Raw genomic sequence first — 24,729 nt, 5'->3', positions numbered from 1 at the left:
ATGTTCTCCAGATTATCTTGTAAGTCCGTTTGGGGTAAATAGTGTAGATTTTAATCCCTTGTAGTCCTTCATATATAAACCAGCCTTTTCTGCTGTCATGACTAAAGCCTGTTGTAAATCATAAACTCTCTTTTTCCCGGTGCTGGATTTAAGCCCAGGAACTCTCGCCGCTGAAATGCTTCTCTTCGGTCGCATCATTTGTCCGTACAAAACAACATCCAGGTTTTTTTTATTTTCTGCCCTGACATCAATAGCGTTATATTTCCTCCCTTAAGTGTGTGAGGATTTTTACAGATCAATTTGTGTTTAATAAGCGGCATTTCTTCCTTCAGAAAGTTCTCCCACAGTTCACATGTGTTTTCCCAGTAAGTCGCTCAATGTCCGGGAAAAGGCACAGGCGCGATGGAAGATTTGTTTCTTAAAAAATACGTCTGAATTGACACAGAGATTTTCAAACTTTTTCAATCACAGCAGAAGGGCCATGAAGGTTGTGCGTAGATGAAACTCTTTATTATCATAGTGAGAGTACTTCAGACTTCTTCATACAGAGTTGCTGTTCACGTTCAACAGGACACTGGTATGGTACACAGCTTTTTGTAAACATAGTCCAAGACAGAGCGTATTACTTCTCGTTCATATGTGAAAAAGTAACCTAGGCTTACACCATGGGATATTTAGTCTTTTGTTTTCTTACACATCAAACACACTGTAAAGACTGTGGACACTTACATTTAATATACTTTACATTCACGTTTTGTTATAAACATTTCGATAAATAAATGATTAGATATAACAAAACAATATATCAATATATTTCATATATATATATATATCCCTATATGTTCCACTTATATTTATTTATTTACTCTCTGTGGCTTAGTTCAATATTCTGGTTGGTTTTTTATACTTACTTTAGTCCAATAATATGAAAGAAATAACAGAGGGTGGCGATCGTGCTACTGTGAACTAGAATATCTTTAGATCGATGTTGATATAAGTGAATAAGCTATAAATTTACTACCAAACATGTAGTAAATAAACAGTGCAGAGCCAGAGGTGTCACAGTCACAGCGATCTGAATCATCAACCCTACCTTTCTCTACACAGCACTGAACCAAAAAAAAAGAAAAAGAAAAAAATGCATAAAAATGAAAACCAAAAAAATTCAAAACTGGTAAAATTGGTGGTTTTGGTTAGAATTCTTCAACTTTTTCTCTCTTATTGGCCATGTCAGTCTTGTTTCCTAAAGGGGGGGGGGGGGGGGCAAAAATATAAGCATGATAAATGATAAGTTAAAAACTTTGGTGACCTCTTTAACACTCATGCAACACTCATGCTCACCTGACGAATTACTGGAATAAATAACAGCCTTAGCCATCAACCAACTGTGGTCAAATTTGATTGGTTCCTGAGTCGAACGTTGTTTGATTTTTTTTCTAATTTCCAGTATGGATGCAGAATGTAGTGTCTTTCATGATAAGGCACTCAAACATATAATGCACCAAGACGAGAAAACCCTTTTAACCTTTCTAGGAGGAAATACATATGGCAAAAACCATGAAATGAAATAGAACCAAATGTAAAAGAATATAAAAATCCTGAACATGCCAAGAGCCCCCCCCCCCCATATGACCAAAGTTAGACAATCCTTTAAAAATCAAAACAACAAAAAGAACAAAGTGCTTCTTGGCAACAGGTGGTAACTGGGGCTGCTCCTCAGAGATGTTAGAGTGTTGGACCTGCTCCTGGGGCTGCTCCTGGAGTGTTGGACCTCCTAACAACATGTGACAATGGCCGAGGGAATTCTGGGTATCTTTCATCAGATGGCCATCCAGTGCCTGAGCTGAAATATAGTAGAAAGATATATAATGTCTCTTATGGCGAATTGAAATTAGAAATGGTTAAAGGTAAAGATCTTAATTACATATTTATTTCTGGTCCTACATAAAAAAAAGCAGATGTATTTTTTCATGTTTTTCCGGGCCTTGAGTTTGACACATGTTCTAGACAAAAAAGGTAACAAGTAAGGTGAAATGTTGCCCTTACTTTGAACTGCCGTACATTTCCTTCAGCCACCAAATGATGTTCATGTTCAGGGGTGATACAATAAGCTATCCTCTGTGAAACAGATCATTGTTAACAGTTAGCTCACAGCACATTTCATTTACAAAATCAACCTGCAGTATATCGGTGTGGGACTTAACCAAACATAACTACCGATGAATTTTGGGTGTAATATACTGTTGAGCGGTCATTCAGCCACAGCTGTAGCAGTGCAGGCCATGAATCTTAAAGCCTTCCAATTGCACTAAAGAAGAAAAGGTACCGCAGCATACAATTGCAAACCTGATAAAAATCCAGATTTCTTTTCAATTGAATGAACCTTTTAGCATTCAGTTGACAGTTGTTTTTTCCTGCTCCTATTTTCTGGATTTTGAACTACAGGATTTTTTTTTGTCAATTTGTATTTTTTTTTAAGTGTCAGCTGAAATTTCATTCAGGCAAATGAGGCAACACTTGTGAGCAGGTACAGGCAGTTAGCTTAAGCCCAGATGATTTATTGATGTACTCGAACAATTCAACGGCCCACTTGCTGCAAAATTCATCATAACTGTCGATGCTGCCCTGGAAACATCAGTGAATTGACCTCAGTTGACCTCACAGTGATTAGTGCGGCAGAAATACTGATGGCAGCAGAAATATATCCAGTACATACTAATCTCGCGTGAGCATTTTATTTTATTTATGTGATACTGACCTCTTTGATTGTTCCTGGGATGCTGAGGAATTTGTACAGAGCGTACAAAGGGACACACAGCATGGAGGACATGGCCAGGCCCCAGCCCAGGATGTTTGACCAATAAGGAAAGGTGTAGTCATCGTACTTGAGGCGTGATGCTGTCAGTGTACTGGCTATGACCACGAACTGGAACAGAATAAGAGTGAGAAAGGTATTAGTGAAGTAACATGACTTTGTACAGTTACTGAAGTACTGAAGGGGAGAAAAACAGAGGGCGACAAAAACGTCATCAATCAAATCCTCCTAACCAGAACAGACTCCTTAACAAACCTCCTCTCTAAAATATAAACTGGAATCAGGAGACTGCCTGTGTTCCTTCAGTAATCTAATCGTCCTGTTCTAGATAAAACTCATGATGACACTGTTCTGAACCTTGTCTCATGAAAATGTCATTCGCTGTTACGTCTCATGAGGAGGTCAGTACAACAGGAGAACCCTGTGTTTCTGACCACCAAAGGTTACAGCGCTCTTATATGTCCATGAGAAATACTACCTTTGATAAAGGCCACTCCGTCGCTGACAGAACCTGGCAGGTCTGTGCTGGAGGACAGGCTTACCTGCAGGGTCACATGGGTGGTCTTTCTATTTGTAGGGATTTTTTTTACACTGTAATAAACACAATAAAGTCTGAGATAATGAATATTTTATATCTGCTGCCATTCACATTGCATAATTTATGAATGTATGGATCAAATTGAAATTTTGTGAATAAAGGGGCTAAAAAAGAGGAAAATGTTTTGTCGACTGATGCCTTCATGATGGCAGAGAGAAGCTGAAGCCCAGCCGAGTAGTCACTAAACGTGGGCTGGTTATAACATCACCAGTCCATCAAAAGACCACATATAGGACTCACTCATTCAGAATGTCCAAGGAACCAGGACTCCAAACGAAAAGACAAAAGAAACAACTGTGTTAATTTAGAGGAAACTGGATCCAAGGTTTTGTCAAAATGCTTAAAAATATTTTCTTGGCCTAATCTGGCCCAATAGGAATCTTCTTTTAAGAAATGACATACCAGATTATATTTGATGCTTACGTTAAGTGTTCAAGAATGTCACTTACGCTCTGGTGTCGCTAACAGCGCATCCAGGAACAATAGCATTTTATTCCTTTAGTCCGTCTGTGTGAACTATGTTACACAGCAGTCTTCATCAATCATCAATACATCACTGTTTGACAACAGCCATTTGTATTGAAGGAAACATGTGACTGCCTACGCCACCACTACGAACAGCAGGCCCAGCCATGTGCTTCCTCCGATGCACATTGAGCCACGAGGAGGTTATTTCACAAGCCACTGAGAAAGTTGCCAGAAGGTGGAGGAGGTTCCATCTATCCTTCCGTCCTTCCATCCATCCATCCATGCATCCATCCTCTCTGTCCCATTCTCCCTCTGGGACCAGGCCAGAAGCACTGGCACCGTTGATTGAATGAGTTGTGCAATAAAAGCCGTTTTCTGTGGTTAACGCCTCGAACTGTTACATTCATTTACTTTAGTTATTGATTCTCAGTGGAATGGGATTAGGACTCTGACTCTGGCCTTGAAACTTTTGTGAGCTGTGACCGAAAAAGTTGCAGGTATTATTGTTATGCTGTTGTGTGGTCCATGGGAAACACCCATGGTTAAGTTTAATGGATTCTTTTAAAAATCATATGAACCAAAATAATATGTTACATATATTATATTATGTAATATGTTATATATATATATATAGGTGTGTTATTATTTTATACATTTTATGACAAGCTGCATTTGGATATTTCTGCACTCACAGTGTGTAAACTCAGAACATGTTTTTGCAGATATACAGTATGAAATTTTCTCACCAAAAGAAACGCAGGGCTCACAAACTTCCAGCACAGCCTCCAGTACAGTCCAGGCTTAAAGCCCATCATCCGCTCGATGTCTTCACTGAAGCGGTCCACACCTGGAAAAAGCAGGACCAGTTTACCTTTAAGGCCTCACCCAAATACTATATATATACTTTTGTTTAATAACTTATGTAATACATTCAACTTTAATCTACAAGCGCTGCTGTGCTCACCGTAGAACCAGGACACTCCGATGGCCTCGACCAGCACACCAAACAAGATAGAGGTCCCCGCTGCATACTTGTCCAACAAGGTCAGCACATAGATCCCTCCCTGTGATAAGAGACAGAACCATTGAGTGTGTTTGTGTGAGTGGGCCCCTGCATGTAATTATTGCCTTGAATATGTTTGCTTTTCATTTGGACTTGAGTTGAGGGGAGGAAGACGCTTAGACCAACTTCACATGGTAAGAAAAATATTTTGATTTTGTTTGTGTGTCTTTCAATCTCTACCTTGTTCAGGCAAATTAGACGGAGGAAAGGACTCATTCATTGACTGCAACTATTTTATTCTTTTAAATTAAATGAAGGAAGCAGGAAAAGTATCACGTGGATCGCTAACTTATGGCTAGGATTTGGTTTCGCTGTGATTGTGGACTTTTTTTGTGTGTGTCCAAGTCCAGGGACAGAACGAGGCAGACTGACAAAATCAAACTTAATATCACATCATCAGACCTAAGGACTGATCCATCAGGAAAATGCCAAAGAGATAATTTATGTCTGTACTGATTCTGTCTGTCTACCAGTGATTAATTTAATAATGATGAGACTCCGTGGACAGATGACGAATCGGTCAAAAGTTCTTAGATCTTGGCATTTTAGAACAGATTAAAAAAAAAACAAGCTGATCTTTAACACAGTAGCAGTGTTGGGCAACTGTATCAAATCTGTGGTTTTGAACCATCCAATGTCAACATGAACATTTCCTCTGATATCATTACTCATTACTTTATCAGTGCAAACAATAATATTATTGCCTATTAATGTAGTTTTGCTTTTCATGAATAGGCTCGAGATTGTGGCCAGCCCTTAAGCAAATATTTTGGGGGTGGGGGTGGGGGGTTAAAACAAAAAATAAACAAAAAAAACCCACTATGGCTGGTTTTACTGACATTAGTGACACAGAACAGAGCAGCCAGGAAGGTGAGGAAGGCAGTCGCAAAGGTGAAGAGCTTCCTGTTCCTCTTGAGGATTGCAAAGTCATCGGTGAGGCCTGTGATGACCGCTTCCATTCCTCCCATCTATCAACACAAACATGAGAACTCAACAAACTCTTTTGGTGACTGTTGATAAACACCATCTCCATGTCAATCATCTGACATAGTGTTAAATGTTAATCAATTAGACTATTATAAAAATATATAATTAAAATTGCTTGAGGAGTTATATAATAATCAAATTCCATTGTAGGAATACAGGTATTGCTTTTCATATACTTAACATTCACAAAATGCTCCTTGACAGCCAGGCCACAGCTGCTGTCTACAGATGTCTGTGTCTCTGAACAATGACCCTGTGCTGTATTTGAACTCTGTTAATTCTAATGTGCAGTGATTCAATCTCTCAGTTTCTCCTATCGTGTGGCCCAGTCTGTTTTGTTGAGGAGGTTCTTTGCTGTGTTTACAGAGCTAGAGCAGCAACTAAAGAGTTAATGGGACTCACTGCACTGTCGATGCCCAGAGTTAGCAGCATTAAGAAAAACACAATGGCCCAAAATGTAGAGCCAGGTAGTGTAGCGATCGCTTCAGGGTAGAGAATAAAAACCAGCCCTGCACCTGTAAATACACACACACACACACACACACACCGTACGAGACACAACAACAGAGTAGTGATTAAACGGCATGGCCAGTTTTAGATCACCTTCTTACACATTATATTCATTCAGAGATTTGCTCACCCTCAGTCGCTACGTCTTCTATTTTCACCTTGTGTTTGTGAGCCATATATCCAAGCACAGAAAAGATGACAAAACCTGAGAAAAAACTTGTGACGCAGTTTATAGTACTGGTCAACAGAGCATCCCTACACAGGAGAAAATAAGAAGACAACACGGACAGACAGAGAGACAGACAGAGAGACAGACAGACAGAGAGAATTTAGTATTGCTTCTCAGTTCTTACAGTGACACAGAGAGACGTCATGTTAAAATCATTGTTGATGGAACTGGAACAAATCAATAGACAAATCATGGTAAAATTTCTAAATTGACAAATGTAGAAGATGAAATTAAAATGGTTCATTCGTGGTCAACGTTAACACACACTGTATGTGTCACCTGTGAAACAGTCAGTTCCTGTCTGTCTCAGCGGAGATACAGGTTTATTAGCAGCTTCACTATTCTGAACCCGGTTAATGGATTTATTATGACTAATGACCGGTGCTGTTGTTGTCACACATCTATGGCCGCCCCCCCCCCGCCTCACAGGAAGTGCAAATGTCACTGTTAGCTTTTCCTAATTTCTCAGAACTTCATGTTCTTGTTGTATTCTTTTCCAGGAGTTATCATTTCATTTAAATTAACATGAGATAAGATACAGTAGATAAAAGTATTTACCCGACAACATCCACTGTTAAACACAGCTGTGACATCGTTTTTAGTCTTCAGAAACATTTCAATTTAGTTAGCAATCAGATATATTTACAAAAAATAGTTTTCAATAAAATGCCAAATACAGTTTTTACTGTACTGTACAGTGATGCAAGATTCATCATCACATTTTTAGATTACAAATGTTCCATATCCACAGAATTCCATAGAGAATGAGTAGTGGAGTTGGTGGCATTTAAGGATCAGACGAAAGAAAATACCCAGTGTACCGGAGAGAGTCGTTTTTAAGACAATAGTTACAGGGTATTCATCTGACTAGTGAGCGAGGTAGAGGCCAACGCCCATGAGGGAAGGACCTGGATTACTGCTGTCAGGAGCTGAGATCTGGCTCTGCATCAGGTTTGCAGCAGGTCATAAAAGTCACCGTGGAGCACCATTGACTAAAGATGTCTCTGTCCTAAAAGGCTGTAAAAAGGAGCCATTAAATGTGACACTGTTGTAATTTGGAGAACTGCCTTTTGTCTCTCCTCAAAACACAGGAGTGCTCAAGAAACTTTAGGTTCCACTGCAGGACAATGTATTTACATCATTTATTACAATAAAATGTGTCTTTTTGCAGATTGTAATATAAAAAAATATCCAACACTTTATTATGTTATTGTTTTACACTGAACTGTTGACACAAAACAGAGAACCAGTCAGCGAAAAGCCTTTGGCTTTAAGATCTTAAGATGTTTATATACCTCAGTTTACGTCTACACCTGAGTAATTGTTTTTTTTTATTTATTTTTATTTCTCGTATATATTTAGACAAGTATTTTAATCCAAATGTTGCTTTACACCCCTGTTTCTGTTTACGTGAAAAATATGAATATTAATTCAACATTAATATTAATACTTACCTGTAGCAGTTGTTGTCAAATTTGTTGTAACTAGCAAATGCGATCAGGACTCCGAAACCTGCTCCTAGTGAATAAAATATCTGAGTGGCAGCATCAATCCACACCTGTTAGAAAAAAAACAAAAACAAAAGATGGGTCAAAGAAAACTCTCTAGAAAACATTTTCAAATTATTTGTTATTATTATTTTGATTAGATATTCTTGAAAGAAGCATGTGTAATACACACATTAATTAATGCTGGAGCGGTCATTAATCTGGACAGTTGACCAGTCCATTAACTCTCACACTAATACCTATACCTTAACTACAGAGAGAAAAAAGAAAAAAACCTATTTGAAACAAATGATAGAAACATAAATTTTTGTAAATTTTCTAAAATCACATTAATTTAAAACTGATCAGTGAATGACCAAAGTGACTAAATCTTTTTCTATTTAAAAACTGTTTCCCCTTTTCACCTGAAGGCAGACTGTTTTAAGAGCTTCTTCTCAATTGACTCTTTATTTACAGAGGGGCCAGGCTGCCCTTAGATCCCTTGTAATTTAACCCAAAGTCAGACTTAGCAATTATGTTTGGACTGAGCCTCCTCTTTGCAGGGAGCTGCAGGCGTGGATGTGTCTGTGTGCGTCTGCTTCTCGGAGCAAAGACTCCATACGCCGAACAACAAACTGCTCTGGGCTAAGTTCATTACTCAATTAACATTTAAGAAGACTGCGGTTGAGCCTTATATCGTAGAGAAGGGGACGTTGTGCAAACAGCTGCCATGATACTGCATCAACACACACTTAACATTTATATATATATAAAAAAACTAGAGTTGGTGTTTTTATTATCTAGAATTGTCTTTGGTGAGGCAGTGGCAGCCTATAATATTACCAATTACCAAGCTGCAAAAAGTAATATCTAAAAATGTTTTGCCTTTAAGGTAATTGTGTTTTCATGATAACCTGAAAAAACTGTGTTAGTACTAATCGCTAATCTGGCTAATCTTTTGACCCAAAGCTGTCACCGAGGCTAAGTTTCAGTGATATGCTGTGTGTGCCCACAGTTCTGTTCGCACAATATTAATTATTTGTAGGTACACAACTAAGTGTAGTGTTAAAAAAGTCCCTGTGACACATGTGAACCTTTTCTTAACCCTGACACGTGCATCAGCTTAGTAACTGGGAGATGGTATCTTTAGCGTGTGTGTGTAGAGCCCATTCATTCATATACAAACGCTCAGTATTAAAGGCACCAACTGGAATCCGGCCGCTAACCCTCTGTGCTCCGCACACTCCACCCAATTAATTTTAAGTTTAACAGAAAAAAAGGGCTCTCTAATGCACACTCCACCCAATTAATGAGTTTAACAGAAAAAAAGGGCTCTCTAAATCTAAAACACACTCTGACGTAAGTGTCTCAGGGTCTCACCGAAGCCCTGAGCGTGAGTGAAAACCTGTCCAGATGTCAAACAATAACCAATCTGAGGCTGCATCCTAGACTAAAATTTGGGATTTCATAGTGAAAGTATAATATTATAGCTATGACAAATGAATAATCTGCTGCGCAAAATCTCAACCAGCCTCACCTCCAAATTGTTGAGCCGCTTAAAATCAATATGAAGGTAGGCCTTGATTCCGTCCACGGCGCCTGGCAGGGTTATTCCTCGGATCAGTAACACGAAGAGGACCACATAAGGCATGGTAGCTGTGATGTACACCACCTGAATATATACAAAGACAGATAAAGGCATTAACCAGGGTCCCCACAATATAAAAAATAGAAAATTGTGCTGAGCTCACAGACCACTGTCAGTCACAGTATAAGGCTCCATACCTTTCCCGAGGACTTGACACCTTTCCACAGACTGAAGAAGAGAATGAAGACCACCACGATCAGACATAATGAAAGATCCCAGCGAGGCATTCCCAGGTCATTGATGCCCTGACTCTCGTGGAGATGCAGCACACCACGCCTGCACGGAATGTCATGTTAAACATCTATCATACGCACCAGACAGACATCATTCATCATGTTAAACATCTATGTATCATACGCACCAGACAGACATCATTCTTATATTAAATGTGTTTTTGTTTTTTTGTCAAAGCAGTTGGGACAGTGTTGAGAAAACAACCAAGACTACGGTGCTTCAGGTGAGGTGAGACACTCTAAAAGACAGAGACTTAGGGACATCGTCCACTGTGCTGAACTGAGAGGAGTGTCGTAGAAAAGACGTGTTCCTAATTTAAAGGCCTATTTGTTAGAAGTGAATGTTGGCAAATGAAACAGCTGTTTGTCATCATAAAACAAATGGACCACTCCACTGAGATGCTTTACAACTGTCACTAATGACCTCTGGGTTTGTTTCGCTGTTATCAGCCGTCCTCAAGCCAAACACGGAGTGTCAGATCATTGACGGGAGTTCAAAAGCTCAAGCACTTTATTATGCCATAATGAGACGAGGGGAGACAATAGGCTGCACTGTGAGATTGTTTCTTGCTGCAAGGTCATTTCTCAGTCGTCAGTACAAGGAAGGAAGCCCGAATTCAAACTTTACAATGGAGGCCGGGCTGCAAAGGCCATTCCTCATATGAACACATATTTAAGGAAAAGTTGTTTAACTTTCTAACTTTAAAATATGCACCAACATTAAAATATGTAACATGTCTTTTGTCTTTTGATGACATTCAGAGTCAGTCTTTAAATTCTGCTCATTTTTTTTGTTCTACATTGAAGGCTTCAATCTCAACTTATTCAAATAGTTCATCCCTGTATTGGCCAACATTTCCATAGTGCTCAGCAAAACCAATGAAATTAACATGAGACAGTGTGTTTCTGACTAAAGAAACTGAGAAACATCTGCAGTAAGTTGCACTTTTTGGATACCAGTCTCCTGCCACAGACCATTTAAAGCCACTCATTGTTCTCATTATGATTCATCTGTGATGTCAGCAAGGAAAAATTAGAAAAAAAAATGTTGGCACGTCATCTAAAAGATTAGCATCTGGTGTTTAGGTTGCTTCCGTAATCAGTCAAAACACAAAACACTGCGACACACACACAGCCTGAAATACGTCCACACATATGCACATGTCAAGGACCAAGGACCAGAAGATTCCAACCATGGGACAACCTGTGGTGTTCACTTTGGCTGATGATGGTGTGTTATACTAAATAGTTATACAGTCCCTGGAGAGGCTGACAAAAAGTATGGTCCTGTGTTGTGTTGATTTTCCCTAAGGTCTCCTTGTTCATCTGATGGAATTGATAGTGCACTTCCAGTAACTGCTCATTATCACATCAGTCCAGTCCCTTTGGCCCAGTTAAACTAAAAACATTTACTCCTCAAAAAAAAAAAACAAAAAACCCAGCTGCCATCACTTGCCCTTTGTGAACAGTATCAGATGCTGACAGAGGTCTTTCTCTGGTTACAACACAAAGCTATAACAGAAAATAATCAGAATAATGATAGTGTAATAGAAAAGGTTTTGTGGTGGGCTTCGATTACAAATGATCCTCTTTGGTTTTAGGTCTTGTCAGTGCAGTACGGATGTAAAGCTGAAGTCAAATCAATCTTCTCACGTGCCCATGTCATTAGATCTTGTAGTGTAAATGACAGCAATTATTCAAGTCTATTTGTCCCTGGCTGTGCCAGACACATGTGATAGAAGTAGCTGCTACGACACTCTCTGAACCCCAATCCTTCTTCCACATTAACTCATTTGCTCAATTAGACAAAGAAGTGTGTTTGTTTAAGAATTTCCCAAAATGTTTATCTGTGCTGCCTGTTGAGTAAAGAATCCTGCAATCCCTTCTCTGAGTTTTTTTATATGTATATTTTTATTTGTAGGAGCTGAGGTGGACATTAAAGGGTAAGTTGTTAAATTTTAAATAAAAAATATTTAAAAAACCCCAACAAAACTAGTTCTCTATGTCACTGCTAAATAAATCACTTCCCTCATAGAATTCCTTCTTAACCTTTAACCTTGTATTTCCAGTTCTCGTTCTTCATTTGGGTTTTTTTTCCATCTCTCTTGTAGCAGTACATTCTTTTTTTAAAGGTTACCACAAAACAAATTGTTATGGAAATGGAAAAAGTTCTACTGATAAAAAAAACAAAATCTGATAAATCGTCAGGGCTCAAGATTTATCACCATTAATCGAGAAACTGACAAACAAGATGTTTATAATCCAATCATGAAATGTTCTTTGTGTGTTATGCACTAAAATATGTTGAGGGTTCATTTTATTAGCGCTGGCAAAACAGACATCAGTTGGTCAGATCATGAAAATAAAATTAAAAAAGACAAATATTTACACTACTCCCCAGGACCTGGTGGAGAGTCCGGTGGTTGGGTACTACTACTACAACGCTGATCTAATACTTGGTGTTGTACGCCTGACTTTAATGCCTGCCTTACGATGGTGTGGTTTCTAGTACTCAATAACAGATCCTTCTGTACATACTCGCTTTTATACCTTTGTGGGAATAAACTGAATTAAATCACCTGAAATAGATAATTAAAATGGTAGACCCCCATATTATAGTCATTACGGTAAGTGTATGTGTTCTATCATAGCCGTAGCACAGTGTTACAGTGATGTTTCATGATACAGTTGGTGTTACTAGAGTGCGAGGGGTGAAGGAAGAGAACTGTTTACTCAGTTGGCTTCACTCCCTCACGCTGTGCCTTGGCATTGCTCCTGTACTCAGAGCTTACTGCATGGAGAGAGAGGATTTATCAAACCCTACAGAGCCTCCAAGATCTGCCTTTAAGGGTCTTGATGCTGCCAGTGTGTCTGTAACCATCTAATGATGTGTTTTAAAGACAGCAGCGGAAGAAGGAGTGTCTTCATTTTGGATCATATTAATGACACATTCAAACGTTATTGCATTAGTAATGCTGATGAGTTTGATTGAATTGATTTTCATGAAGGTTCCTTTGTTTCTGACAGACGTCAGTCCTGAGATCCTACAGATCCTGATTAAATAACCATGTGTGCAGAAAAATGTCCACTGCCCCACAGAATGGGAGTGGAACATTAGCAAGCCCGATTACTGGCCCGGGTTTCATGCTCAGTGTATTCAGTGACTCATACTCTGCATGTGTCTTGTATTGTCCAAGTCACTTCACGGACTTCCTTTTGGGCTGCACAGTCAAGCTTCACAGAAGCGCTCCATCTTTGAAGTGCAGTATAAACAGAAGGGGCTTTTTTGTACACACTTCAAAGAGAACATTTGAACTCTTTATGTATACACCTTTGACAGAGCTCAGGTTCGTGGCCAGATTATCTTAAAAGACCATTGGTATCTATTGATGCTCGCTCCATGGACATAGAGCCAGCATCACATACTGTGTACACAATATAAAAATAATAAAGAAAAAACAAAAACCTAACAGCCTAATAAAGAACATGTTATTATTATTATTATTATTATTATTAAAGAACATGTTAAATATTTTAGTAATAGTAATTCTACAAAAACTCTGGACATATTTAGTTAAGGGGCGATTTCTCTGGTGAAGCAGTCGGTGGATTGATATTTGATGGACAGCTTGACTCAAAAATTGCACAGTTCTCTGAGTCAATGTTAATTAACGTGTTTTGTTTTCTTTTAAAAAACTCTATTTTTAAGCCGTTTAAGTGACTTTGATGCATGAGCAGTGCCCACGTGCTAATTACTGTGTACACTGCTTCAGCTTGACAAGGGGTTACGCATCAACAAACTGTCTGCTTTACTTTTAATGACCGTTCATTCTTTACATTCGTTTCATATTAGAGCACAGAGCCCAGGAGCAGGCTAACGTCAGGTATGTTTCCCAGGGACACATTGACATGTAGATGAGGGAAGCCTTAGGTTTGATCTCTGACAATCCTCATGTTAATGTTTCATGAATGAATGCATGTTTTACGGTGACTGTACGATCATGTATTTGCAAGATTTTTCTTTCCTTCAAACCACTTTATCTCCTAGGACTTCCTTGTAAAATAAAGTCTCTGTTATATGTAACAAAAACATAATCAAATTTAATATTTAGCAGCTCAGTCATGCAGTTGGTATTTTGTATGGACGCAAGATGTCACATTTGTATTTAATCAATTAAATAAATATAATAATAATAATTTAAATACACATAAATGTGTGAATGTATGATAAAACTAAAACACTGTTTGATTCTGTTGCATAGTATTGTGTCTTCAGATACATGTATATACTGCAGTATTGTCTCTAATATTTTGTCAGTGTTGTTTTAACTTCTATGCGTATGAATAATTAATATAATGAAAGATGACAGCTGCCAATATCAATGTCATATTATATTATATTATATTATATTATATTATATTATATGCAGCTGCCAACATCAGATGATTGCCTGTTAGGTGTTCTGTTTCCTCTGCATTATCTTTCATTTACTACCTTTAAACACTGCTGCTTCTTACGTCAAGCGTGATGGGAGTGTTGTGCGTAAAAAAAAGATGTAGCACTAGCAACCCAATCAAACACTTACAAACACAACCCAGTAAAAATGTGAAGTGATGCAGAACCTTTTTCTCTTCCAGCTGCACTTGGCACAGTCCAAGTTCCAAGAGATATTTTCAACAGAAGAAGACACTTGTTATTGTTATTGTTGTCAACTAACACATGAGCCGACTGGACTCACTCATCCTGCCTAAAGTTTTAGTTTAGACATATGCTGATATAAGTACTAAAGAGTTAATTAAAGACTAATGATTTTAACATTTCTCGTCAATATAATATAATAAAATGGACCCTGTTATAAACTGAGCAGATAATAAACTAAGCTGTTTTTTTTTTAACTTACTCATAGTACTCTGCTGCTGGGGTGATTTTGTACTTGGCATAAGAGGTTCCATTTCCCAGGGTGGATCCTTTAATGGTTTCAGGGTCGGTGCAGTTCGGACTGTTCCAGCTGTTCCCACATTTCAGCCACGGCAGCTCTTTGGTCATGGAGGAGAACAGGTAATGAAGAGACCAGGCGATGATCACGTTGTAGTAGAAACCTACATACAGGGCTATGACAATCACGGTGTAGCCCACACCTGCCGGAAAAAACAAGATTGGTGTCATATTGTTATACTGTCAGACAGACAAAGTAGTAGTAGTTGAGTACTCTGGTACAGCATTAAACTTAAAACTTAAACCTGATTGTTGTGTTAATTGTTTGTTGTGTAAATTGATGTTCTGTTAATCAATGTTAGTTTAACAGCTACATTTGGAGAACAATGAGATGTAACAAATGGTGACCTGGGTGTTGGCCTGGATGGTGACCTGGGTGACCTTAAACACCATTGTGTTAAATAAATGTACAACATATTTAATATAATATGACTGTCGTCATAAAGCTATTATATTATTTGAATAACATTTTCCTCCAATGCAGTTCTGCATCCTGTTGCAGCACCTGGAGGATCTATTTTCCATTGGTAAGCACATATAGCTCATTTGCAAAAAAAGGGGGAAAAAAACTAGAAAAATCTGACAAAAAGATTCTCTCCCTGGTGATGAATACTGCTCCTTTCATTTCCTGTGGGCAATTTAAAATCTCAGGTTTGGACTACGTACTCCGGGCTTTATTAGAAATGAACTGCAGCTTACTATTAGAATTCAATCAATGTCAATTCAAGGCTGATTCCAAACCTCTCAGCATGACCTGGCATGGTATTTTATACCAAATTAATTGAATGACAGTTGCATGACTCCAACCAATAAACCTGCCCTTCAGCAGTATTACACAGAGTAAACACCTTCGTAAGAAAAACGGAGAGATAAGCTGTAAACTTATTACAAACAAATTCCGGGGAGAAACCCTCCGTACACAAGGCAGGTACTATCGACGTGGTGGTGCCTGGTGCAGACAGGTTGCCTGACAGGTCTACATCAACAAATCATGACACACAAAGTGTAAAAAGGTCATGTCTTACGTAGAGAGTAGATAAAGTTTTTTTTCCAAAAACTTTGTACCACATTTTTGCAGACAAGTTTCCGCAAAAGACACCAAAACCCCTTGCTCGTCCTCCTCCTGTATTGGACCGTGTTCTTTTCTACAGTTGTGCCTTACATTTGTACATTTCACTACAGAGGACTGAGACTGAGGAGCCTAAAATCCTGAATCCTGAACGAGGTCTGAAAAAGGTACAAATCCAGTGGCAAAAACGAATGGAAACTGGAAACTGAAGAGCTGCTCTGAGGTCACACGCACATTTGGTTAGCTGGTAGTTTCATGGGAGGGACTGGGAGGGGGGCTGTGCAGACTGTTAGCAGAAAAGCAATATTGCCCTATGAAGACAGTGGTTGACGGTTTGTGCATGCACTTAACCATTAACACAGGTAAGTCAAACTATGGCCTGCAGGCAGGATACGGACCGCTCGGCCTTCTAATCCACCACTAGTACAGCGTTTCATCGTGTGATAAAGACAGGTTTCAGGTCGACTCTTTTCTGCACTGCATCTACAACTGTGATTGTCTGATTTGAGTTGATGCCACTAGTGGAAAAATGACCAGACTCTGTGTGTCTGTCTCATGTGTGATACGGCCCTGCAAGGCGGTTCACTTGTAAGTTGTCTTTTACTCTAAAGTTTGGTTTTGTGCATTTTATTCATATTAGTTCATGCAAATGTTTTCCATCCATCCCGCGGTGACTCGGGCCGCCTGTCAAATATGAAACCTCAGCACGGGCTGTGAAGTGAATAGTTTTCTCACCCTGGTTTGACCTGTTGCATTCATTCACAATGTTTGGAAAAGCTGAGATGAGGAATAGTTTGAAGATTAACCAAGGCCTTTTCAGGAAGTTGACAAAATTGGTCACTTATTTTTTCAGGTTTTATAGAACTCATCAGAAAAACAAAAATGACATAATGCATCTTAACATGTTCGTGTGTGTGAGTGTGTACGAGTGTGTGTGTTCAGTGCAGGTTTGAACAACACTTCACCTTTAAAGACGGGGCATATCTTCCAGACTGTCGCTGCTCCTTCCCTGTTATACTGGCCCAAGGCGAGCTCCATATAGAACAATGGCATCCCCGCAATGACCAAGAACAGGGTGTAGGGGATCAAAAAGGCACCTGAAAAAAAGGGACATTTCATAATTTCTTTCTTGAGATTCTAAAAAGTGCACATACTAACAGGAAAACTATCAGCTATTTTTATGCTTCCCTTCACTCACACATCCGCAACAAGGAAATGTCATTTCCTGGTGAAATTGTTCTTGACACTGTCTATCAAAACTGACACATTGATCACGGTTATAGATAGATAGATAGGTTATGCTGGGGGGCCAACAGGCTGATGGTAGAGATCAACCTCTATTAGGACTATAGGCACAGGAATTTAAATTTTTATTATCAAAATGAACACATGTAAATATCAAACATTTGTTTTCTTTCACAACAAAGCTGTGAATCTAATCTAAGGTTTCAGTACTGAAAAAAAGAAGCATTTCCCAAGCGGTTACTGATTCCTAAAGCATCATGATGGATATGGAAACAAAAAGTCAATACATTTTGTGAAATCTCTCCACACTATTCCCATTTATTTCAAGAACTGATTAAAAAGGAAAAAGGCCATGTGGATAATCTGGTAAACAATTTATGGAATAAACTTAAATACAATTGAACGTAAAAAGTGTATATATTGCCTGGAGATGTTAGTATATATTGACATATATTAGATATATTTCTGTAGTCTTACACTCCTTCAGTACCTTTTGAGAAAACAAAATAAACAAACGACAGCCAATCTATTAAATGACAGTAGACAAATGTAGTAAGTTTAAAAGGAAAATACAAAATAGAAAAAGAACCTGCCAAGCAGGACTTGGCAATTTTTGTGAACCCACTTTTAGATTTAAGGATCGATAAGAAATGATCGATCAGAAACAGTCTACTCACCTCCTCCGTTTTTGTAGCATAAATAGGGGAATCTCCAAACATTTGCCAGATCCACGGCGAAGCCAATGACAGACAGAAGAAAGTCTATTTTCTTGCCCCACGTTTCCCGTTCGACCTCGGAGCCAGGTCCGGACGGAGCTGCGCCGCAGACGGGCGAAGGAATGATGGAAGAACTGGTGTACTGAACGCCATTCTGGTCCTTCACCAGTATCAGTTCTACCTCCTTCTTCTCCACGTTACACTGTTTCAGCGGAGCCACGGACGACAGCTTGTGCTCTGGCAGAGCTTGGATATTCATTTTCTCTGCGGTGCGTAAAAGCCCACGCTGGCCCGGTGATAACACGGCCCCGTGTGCGTTCTGCCGGAGGTGACGGACGTCTTGGTCCTGGAGCCTGGAAGAGGGCTGGAATCTCGCTGACCAAACCCAGAGAAAGGAGCGTTCTCAGCAGAAACCTTCACGTGCATGGGCTGGAGAGGAAGGGAGAGAAAACAGAGTTTGGATAGGTTTGGTGTTTGTGCGTAAAGTTTCAAGACAGTTACGCAAAGCATGGAAAATTAGTCGGGGCTGCTGGTGGAGACTCTGTGACCATATTTGTCGCACAGCAGATAAATATTTTCTCTGCAGTTAACCTGGTGCTGCAGTCAGACTGTAACATCGTGTCTGTGGTGTGATGCACAGCAGTAGCAGGTGTCAAGTCCTCTCTCTGCGTCACTGTGCGCAGCGCACCGTGTGTGGAGCGGGTCCACCGAATCCAATTAGCACATAAAACATTAGCCGTAAGGATGACCAGAGAGATAACTGCTAATCTGTATGTGAAACTGTTGTTAAACAATTTAAAGTCACTGTGCATCAGGTAAAAACTCTGCTCCGTACTTGGTAGATCTACGGACATCTCTCCATGACCCGACGCTGCTGTTGTCCAGGCGCGTCTGAGGCACGACAGCCCATCCTGAAGGAACTTTTAAGACTCGCCTTCTCCTGCAGTGAAAATATAAACTGGGAGCTTTTAAATCGCTGTGCCCCTCCGCCAGTCCTCCACGTGATATTTTTTAATTGAACACATACTCCGTGGTTTGATGGTGACCTGGTATGAACGCTTTTAGTCTCAGAGCTGCTGCACCCATAAATGTACACTTTCGCTGTTTGACTTGACAGACTTCTTCAGAGCAGGGGTTGGAGTAAAGGGCGATGGCATGTTAAGTGCTTTCACTAGCCTTTCCCTAATTCAAATATTTTAAGCAGACTGAAACAATACGTACTATTTACTTATAGCTGATATTTTTTACATTTTAGAAATAGTGGAACAAAGACACGATGTGCATATTTTTCAGATGGGTCCTGGGAGACCTGTGGACACGTGAGGACCCCCCCACGTTTGTGTGTTTGAATTACATGTGCAGCAAGAAACTTTTTTTTTTTTAATTTGGACTTTGTCTGTTTCTACTCTGTTCTGATAAGATTGGATTACAGTTTTCTAAGAAGCGGTAAAAGCATTGTGTTCCATGTGTAATTCAATTCCACACCAGCTTTTGCCATGGGCAATGATTTCTATTAGATATGGTTGATCAGTTCATCCCATTAAAGTCGATGAATGTCCTGTTTGCTCTCCGCTACTTGTTTTGTAAAACCCTAATAGGGCTGGATTTGGGCGCTTCGTTCGTAAAGATTGAAATACTCCATTGATGGTTGAGTTAAAAAAAGATGAAGGTGTAAAGGTGATGTTTTGGCCTCAATTAGTTTCTTTTGCACAGGTTTCTGATTGTGATAATACATTCTTTGTCTTGTTCAGTTGTACTTTCAAACAACTTTTATAATTGGATGGGATCAGGATAATCAGTGCAGGTACTGTATAATATGACCTATGGTTGAAAATACAGGTTGTTGAATTTGAAACCATAACTTATTCACTTCATCAGGACTCTATATTCACACATATACATAAATACTTTTGGCACAAAAAAACAAAAAAACAAACCCCTTATATGTTTTTGGATTTTGGTCATTTAAACATGAAACTAGTTCCATTGACCTCAAGTCCTACTCGTCTCAGAGTTTGTGGTCCAGTATGTCAGCATTGGGGTGACAACAAAACCTAACGGAGCTTTATACACTCGCCGTTTGCCCCTTAAGGTTTTGACCTAAGCATTTGGTCATTTATTCACTTAAACACATGCACAAGCTCCATTGTGACCTTTCACCTAATTGACCTCGGGGCTTTAGGCTCAGCACAACTTCAGTTACATTCATTTATCATGCGATCAACAATGCTTTCAGACGGTCTATAATATGTGAGGCTTGGTTAAGTAAAAGTGGTACTAAAAATGTCAAATCAGTTGACATCCCTTAAATGGAAAACAGCAGGTCACTGTGACAGGATAATTAGGCACTGGCATTAGCTTTGAGTTTCTAAACCCTATGGTTTAAATCCCTCTCATCCTAATGAAGGCACGGTGTCTTTAGGATTCTCTTTGGGCTTACTGGTATCTGAAAAGATTTAAGAAGCACAGAAATGTTAAGTCTTGTTCTCCATGCACACTTCAAACCAGAGGAGTGCAGACGATGAAGATGTCCAGCTACGGCAATTTGTCTCACAGACTCCTGGACTGAAGCATTTTCTACAGTATGTTGTTCATGTCTACACTAAAACAACTGCTGAGAAGGACACCTCATACTTAAGTCCCATCATACTGCTAATGTGGCATGTGAACACCAACAAGAAGAACGAAACAGAAAGGTGACCTCTCACATCTTAACTCACCTTGTGCTCCTATGAACACAAAGACAGTCCTCCAAAACAAACATGTAGGAATGCCATGTAATTGTCCTGTCCTGTTTTTACAATAATAACCTGCTACCATTCATCCTTCATTGTACACCTAAGGATTTATTTCCCAAAAGGTCCAAATCTCAAAAGGTCCACATGAGTGGAACATGAGAAACAATATGGGGTGTAGGCGGGTTAAGGTTAAACAGTGGGTAGTAATTAGGGTCCACGAAAGGAGGGGAGTGGTAGGATGGTTACTGGTGACCGAGTTGGGAGTACTTGAAAAACAATAGGCTGTGACAGATTCACAGTTCTTCAGAAAGTCTAGGGATGAGATTTAAAAAGGTACTCACTTCTACTTTCAATTCCATTTTAGGGGTTTTCATTATTCACAATAAAAATCTAAAATGTTCTGAGAAACATAAGCATTTTATTATTTTTTTGATTAATAAAGTTCTACCTGATCTAGAATCATTTTCTACTGCCTAAACCTTTCAGGGACTACAGCCAGTCAATAAACAAGGTACAACCAGATCAGTTTACCTGGATTGTGCTTTTTGGTGTTTGTCCCTTACTCAGAGAGAAAATTACCCAAAGAGAATGACAGCAGATTCAAGTCGGGAGGACAAATCTTCTTCGTCTATCACCTTATTCTTTTCAGGGTCCCAGTGATTGGTTATTGGCTGAGGGTTGAGGTTACACCCTGGACAGTTCACCACCACTCACTAAACTGAGTGAGTTCACACAATTCATACAGAAAGATGGGGCGTCAAACCAGACAATTTTCTTTCTTTTGGTATAGCATCGCATTGCATCATATCTCATGCATCTCATCTTCACACAGGCGGCCTAGAAATTTGTTCTTACCTGCCTTCCACAGACCAGTCTTTTTCTTGAAGGCCATCTGGCACAGGATCAAACACAGACCTGCAACACCCTAAACACTCAAAGAAAACATAGCAGTGCAGCAGATACTGTTGGCAAACTGCTGACTTTTACAAGGTTTTCCAACTTTGCCCTCAACAGGACCTTACTGTTCATACAAATCATCACAAGGGAAATGGAGAACAATCACTTTCCAGAGAGAATAATAGGAGGCAGAAAATCAACAAGGTGTCATCTGGTGCCATAAGGAAATGTAACAATGAAATTTAGAGGAACTCCCTGAAGGTGTGGAAGACAACCTGCCCGACTCAATCCTGAAACAGTCAAAGGTGATGTGTTGCATGAGGGTGTGTTAGCAAGCGCTTGACGCACAAGCCCATGTGTAAATATCTATGGAGTCTATGGAGGTAATACACCAATGAATTAACCTTGATGACTTGAACAGATTTACATCTATAATAACAGACATATTTTTGAACGACAGTGTATATATATATATATATATAAAAGAAAAAGCTATTTATGAAACAAAAAAATAACTTAAACTACCCAGCAGCCCTTTGGTGCTGACACTGAACCTTACAAATATGCACTGTAAATAACACACATTGTGCTGCCAGTGTAAAGATTTACATACATGTCCATCCTGCAAGACAGAGGAGGGCCGCTTCATGGGAGTGTATAAACACAGTCGTGTATCCTGTTATTAGAAGGAAATTCTATTCTATGAGAACATAAAGTCCAAAATAATTATGTTTTCCCTTTCATAATAATCCAAAACACGCTAACAAACACTAAGCATTTCCACTCGTTTTGGTCGTAAAATGGACAGACACAGAAGGGTCCTGCTGTTGTACAATGTTCAGTATTATTTTTAAATGTGTTTAATAAATAATTTTGATTTAATTAAAAGACCTCCAACTTACTTTGCCTCAGGACAAACCGAGACACATGTTAGTGTCACATTAACCTAACAGCCATGACTGTCAATTCTGACCTTTACTCTCTTCCTGGCACTACCAGATCCACATTCATACAAGACCTCTGTCCAGCCTTGGTCCAAAGACAAGAGCCCGCTCACTCCCTCACTCAGGTCCTATGGAGAACAAATCAGATTACCATCACGTATCTTCAACGATCTGCTGTGACAGGACCCGACCTGAGGCGGTGGCTGAAATGGATATTCCAATATAAAACAGCCATGCAGAAGAAAAAGGCCAGATGGGAGGGTGTGAGACTCAGAGAGGAGAGTGTGTTTGGGTGGGGAAGGTGTCAATGTTGAAAGCAACTTAATTGATTCCATGGCTTTCTCATCAATTTTGATTAAAAAGAAATGAGGCTCTGCACATTTGAAAAGGTTAAAACAAATTGAAGGTAAAATAAAACAGCTGGTAATCACAGCTTTGTCCAACAGCGAGCTTTTAATGAAGTGAGTCGCTTTCCATCAGTCATTTCAACCACCTCTGTGCAGATGGAGTGGGATTGCACATTTTGATTTCTCTCTGTGTGTGTGTGTGTGTGTAAGAGAGAGAGAGAGAGAGGGGGAGGGAGAGAAAGCACAAACATCTATGTTCTTGCAATGCAGTTTTCAAATGGAACATTACAGGGATTACAGACTTCAGCTGCCTGTGCTCACTGTTGATGATAGTGAACTTATCAATCAACCTGGACTGCAGGTAGGCCAGTAAGGTGAGGCCTGGTGTTCATGCTCTGAAAAGTTACTTTCTAGTTAAAAAAAGAGGGGGGGGGGGGGGGGCCCTTCCCACTTTCCAAATCCTTAAGCATCACAGAAGTGGTCTTTCTGATTGCATTATTTTTTTTCTTGTTTGTAGGATGTAGGATTATATTAGCATTTTTATACATTCACACAGAAAAAGTTGACATTGTTTTAGTCTGCCTCGTAATTACTTAGACCAAAAGACTATGCTGTTGCCTCTGCCCACATTGATGTATGGCTGCCTCTCTGCATGTCAGTCACAGGAAGCATTTTTGTTGCAGCAGTGGGTGAGGTCCAACTTGTGGTTCCTAAACTTTTTCTGCCCCTTTGTAGGACGTCTTTGAGTCGCCTCTCTTCTCCCACATTGACATACTCATAGCTATTGCTTCAATTCAACAAAGATGTAGAATACAGATTAGTGTGATTTCATAAACTACATATTGAAATAAACCGACTCTCATAGCCACTGGGTGAAGTGACAGTGACTTCCTGAAGCAGTCCAGCAGTCCCAGTGGATACAGTCATTCCAGTAACATTGCATCTAATGCAATACCATCAATGGGCCCATAGGTCAAATTTTCTTTAGTAATTACTTTCTGCCTTTCCTGGCCTTTACACACTGACATTTTCTACTGACTTTCCTGAACTCTTTCTCATTGGCTGTGCCTTTGGTGGATGCTTCATATAAACCCACAACTAAAACCACAACCTGTTAAACTGCTAATTAAGGACACTCCCAAAATAGTGGTTAACTTACCATTGTGAGATGAAGGCACTGCTGGGCATCTTCCAACTCTGAAGGGAAGTTTTCATAAAGGTTCCTTGACCAAATACTACTCAATGTCTGTGAATTTGTATTTTAAGAACTTGACTCTTCAATCTGCTTTAAAACCTTTGCTTAGGAGCAATTAAAAGCACCGACACAGCTGTTAACGTTTACGTTAATGACTATATAATGTGTGTCATTAACCACGTTAACCTGTTCATGGTCAGCACCAGTGTCAATCTCGCTACTGGGTTTAAGCCTAAATGTAATCTTTCACTTTCTACATGTGTCGCTTTAAAAGACTGGTGTGAAGGACAGTAGTATTTATTAGTACTTTTACAGAGACCTCAGAAACTATGTTGAGCCCAATTAGGCCGTGGAAATTAGATTAACGGACCCAGGAAGTAACAGAAAGTTTAACCATACGCACACCAAGGCAGAACGGAAAAGCTAAGGTTGGCGAGAGAACAGTAAAAGGTGACTACTGGCACCTGGTGGTGATTTGAAGAAACAGGTTTACGCCTTATCTTATTCAATTACACTTGCCTCACTAGAAACGCAGAGTCCTTAT

The 24,729-nt window shown here is 39.5% G+C and overlaps 1 protein-coding gene across 3 annotated transcripts; it reads right to left on the bottom strand.

Annotated features, from left to right (window-relative positions):
* Positions 1–488: 488 nt before the first annotated feature.
* On the bottom strand, positions 489–24,617 carry slc6a2 (solute carrier family 6 member 2). Of its 3 annotated transcripts, none has more exons than XM_008310372.3 (15): positions 24,150–24,617; positions 18,026–18,493; positions 17,069–17,200; positions 14,940–15,177; positions 9,943–10,081; positions 9,695–9,829; positions 8,125–8,228; positions 6,572–6,696; positions 6,334–6,446; positions 5,784–5,912; positions 4,846–4,945; positions 4,628–4,728; positions 2,759–2,926; positions 2,047–2,118; positions 489–1,843 (listed from the first exon to the last, which is right to left on the bottom strand). In XM_008310372.3, exons 2-15 carry the CDS (start codon positions 18,321–18,323, stop codon positions 1,820–1,822), a joined length of 1,878 nt encoding a protein of 625 aa, XP_008308594.1. In that variant the 5' UTR covers positions 18,324–18,493; positions 24,150–24,617; the 3' UTR covers positions 489–1,819. The 3 variants fall into 3 exon arrangements, with proteins under 3 accessions (XP_008308594.1, XP_008308593.1, XP_016888162.1); XM_008310371.3 differs by lacking the exon at positions 24,150–24,617 and adding an exon at positions 18,900–21,884; XM_017032673.2 differs by lacking the exon at positions 24,150–24,617 and having other exon boundaries at positions 18,026–18,885.
* Positions 24,618–24,729: the final 112 nt, after the last annotated feature.

The sequence above is a fragment of the Cynoglossus semilaevis genome, chromosome 5 (genome assembly GCF_000523025.1).
Source record: "Cynoglossus semilaevis isolate Cse_v1.0 chromosome 5, Cse_v1.0, whole genome shotgun sequence".
NCBI classification, from domain to species: Eukaryota; Metazoa; Chordata; class Actinopteri; order Pleuronectiformes; family Cynoglossidae; genus Cynoglossus; species Cynoglossus semilaevis.
The sequence above is the reverse complement of the archived record's forward strand: the minus strand, read 5'-3'. Positions and strand labels throughout refer to the sequence as shown.

What these genes read in the sequence shown, in the direction of transcription:
- slc6a2 (XM_008310372.3), bottom strand. Translation starts at nt 18,323, where the DNA reads ATGAATATCCAAGCTCTGCCAGAGCACAAGCTGTCGTCCGTGGCTCCG. An exon ending in GATATGCCCCGTCTTTAAAG is followed by an intron (nt 15,178 to 17,068) that starts GTGAAGTGTTGT and finishes TTTTTCCGGCAG; the next exon opens with GTGTGGGCTACACCGTGATT. An exon ending in TCCCAGGAACAATCAAAGAG is followed by an intron (nt 2,119 to 2,758) that starts GTCAGTATCACA and finishes TCTGTTTCACAG; the next exon opens with AGGATAGCTTATTGTATCAC.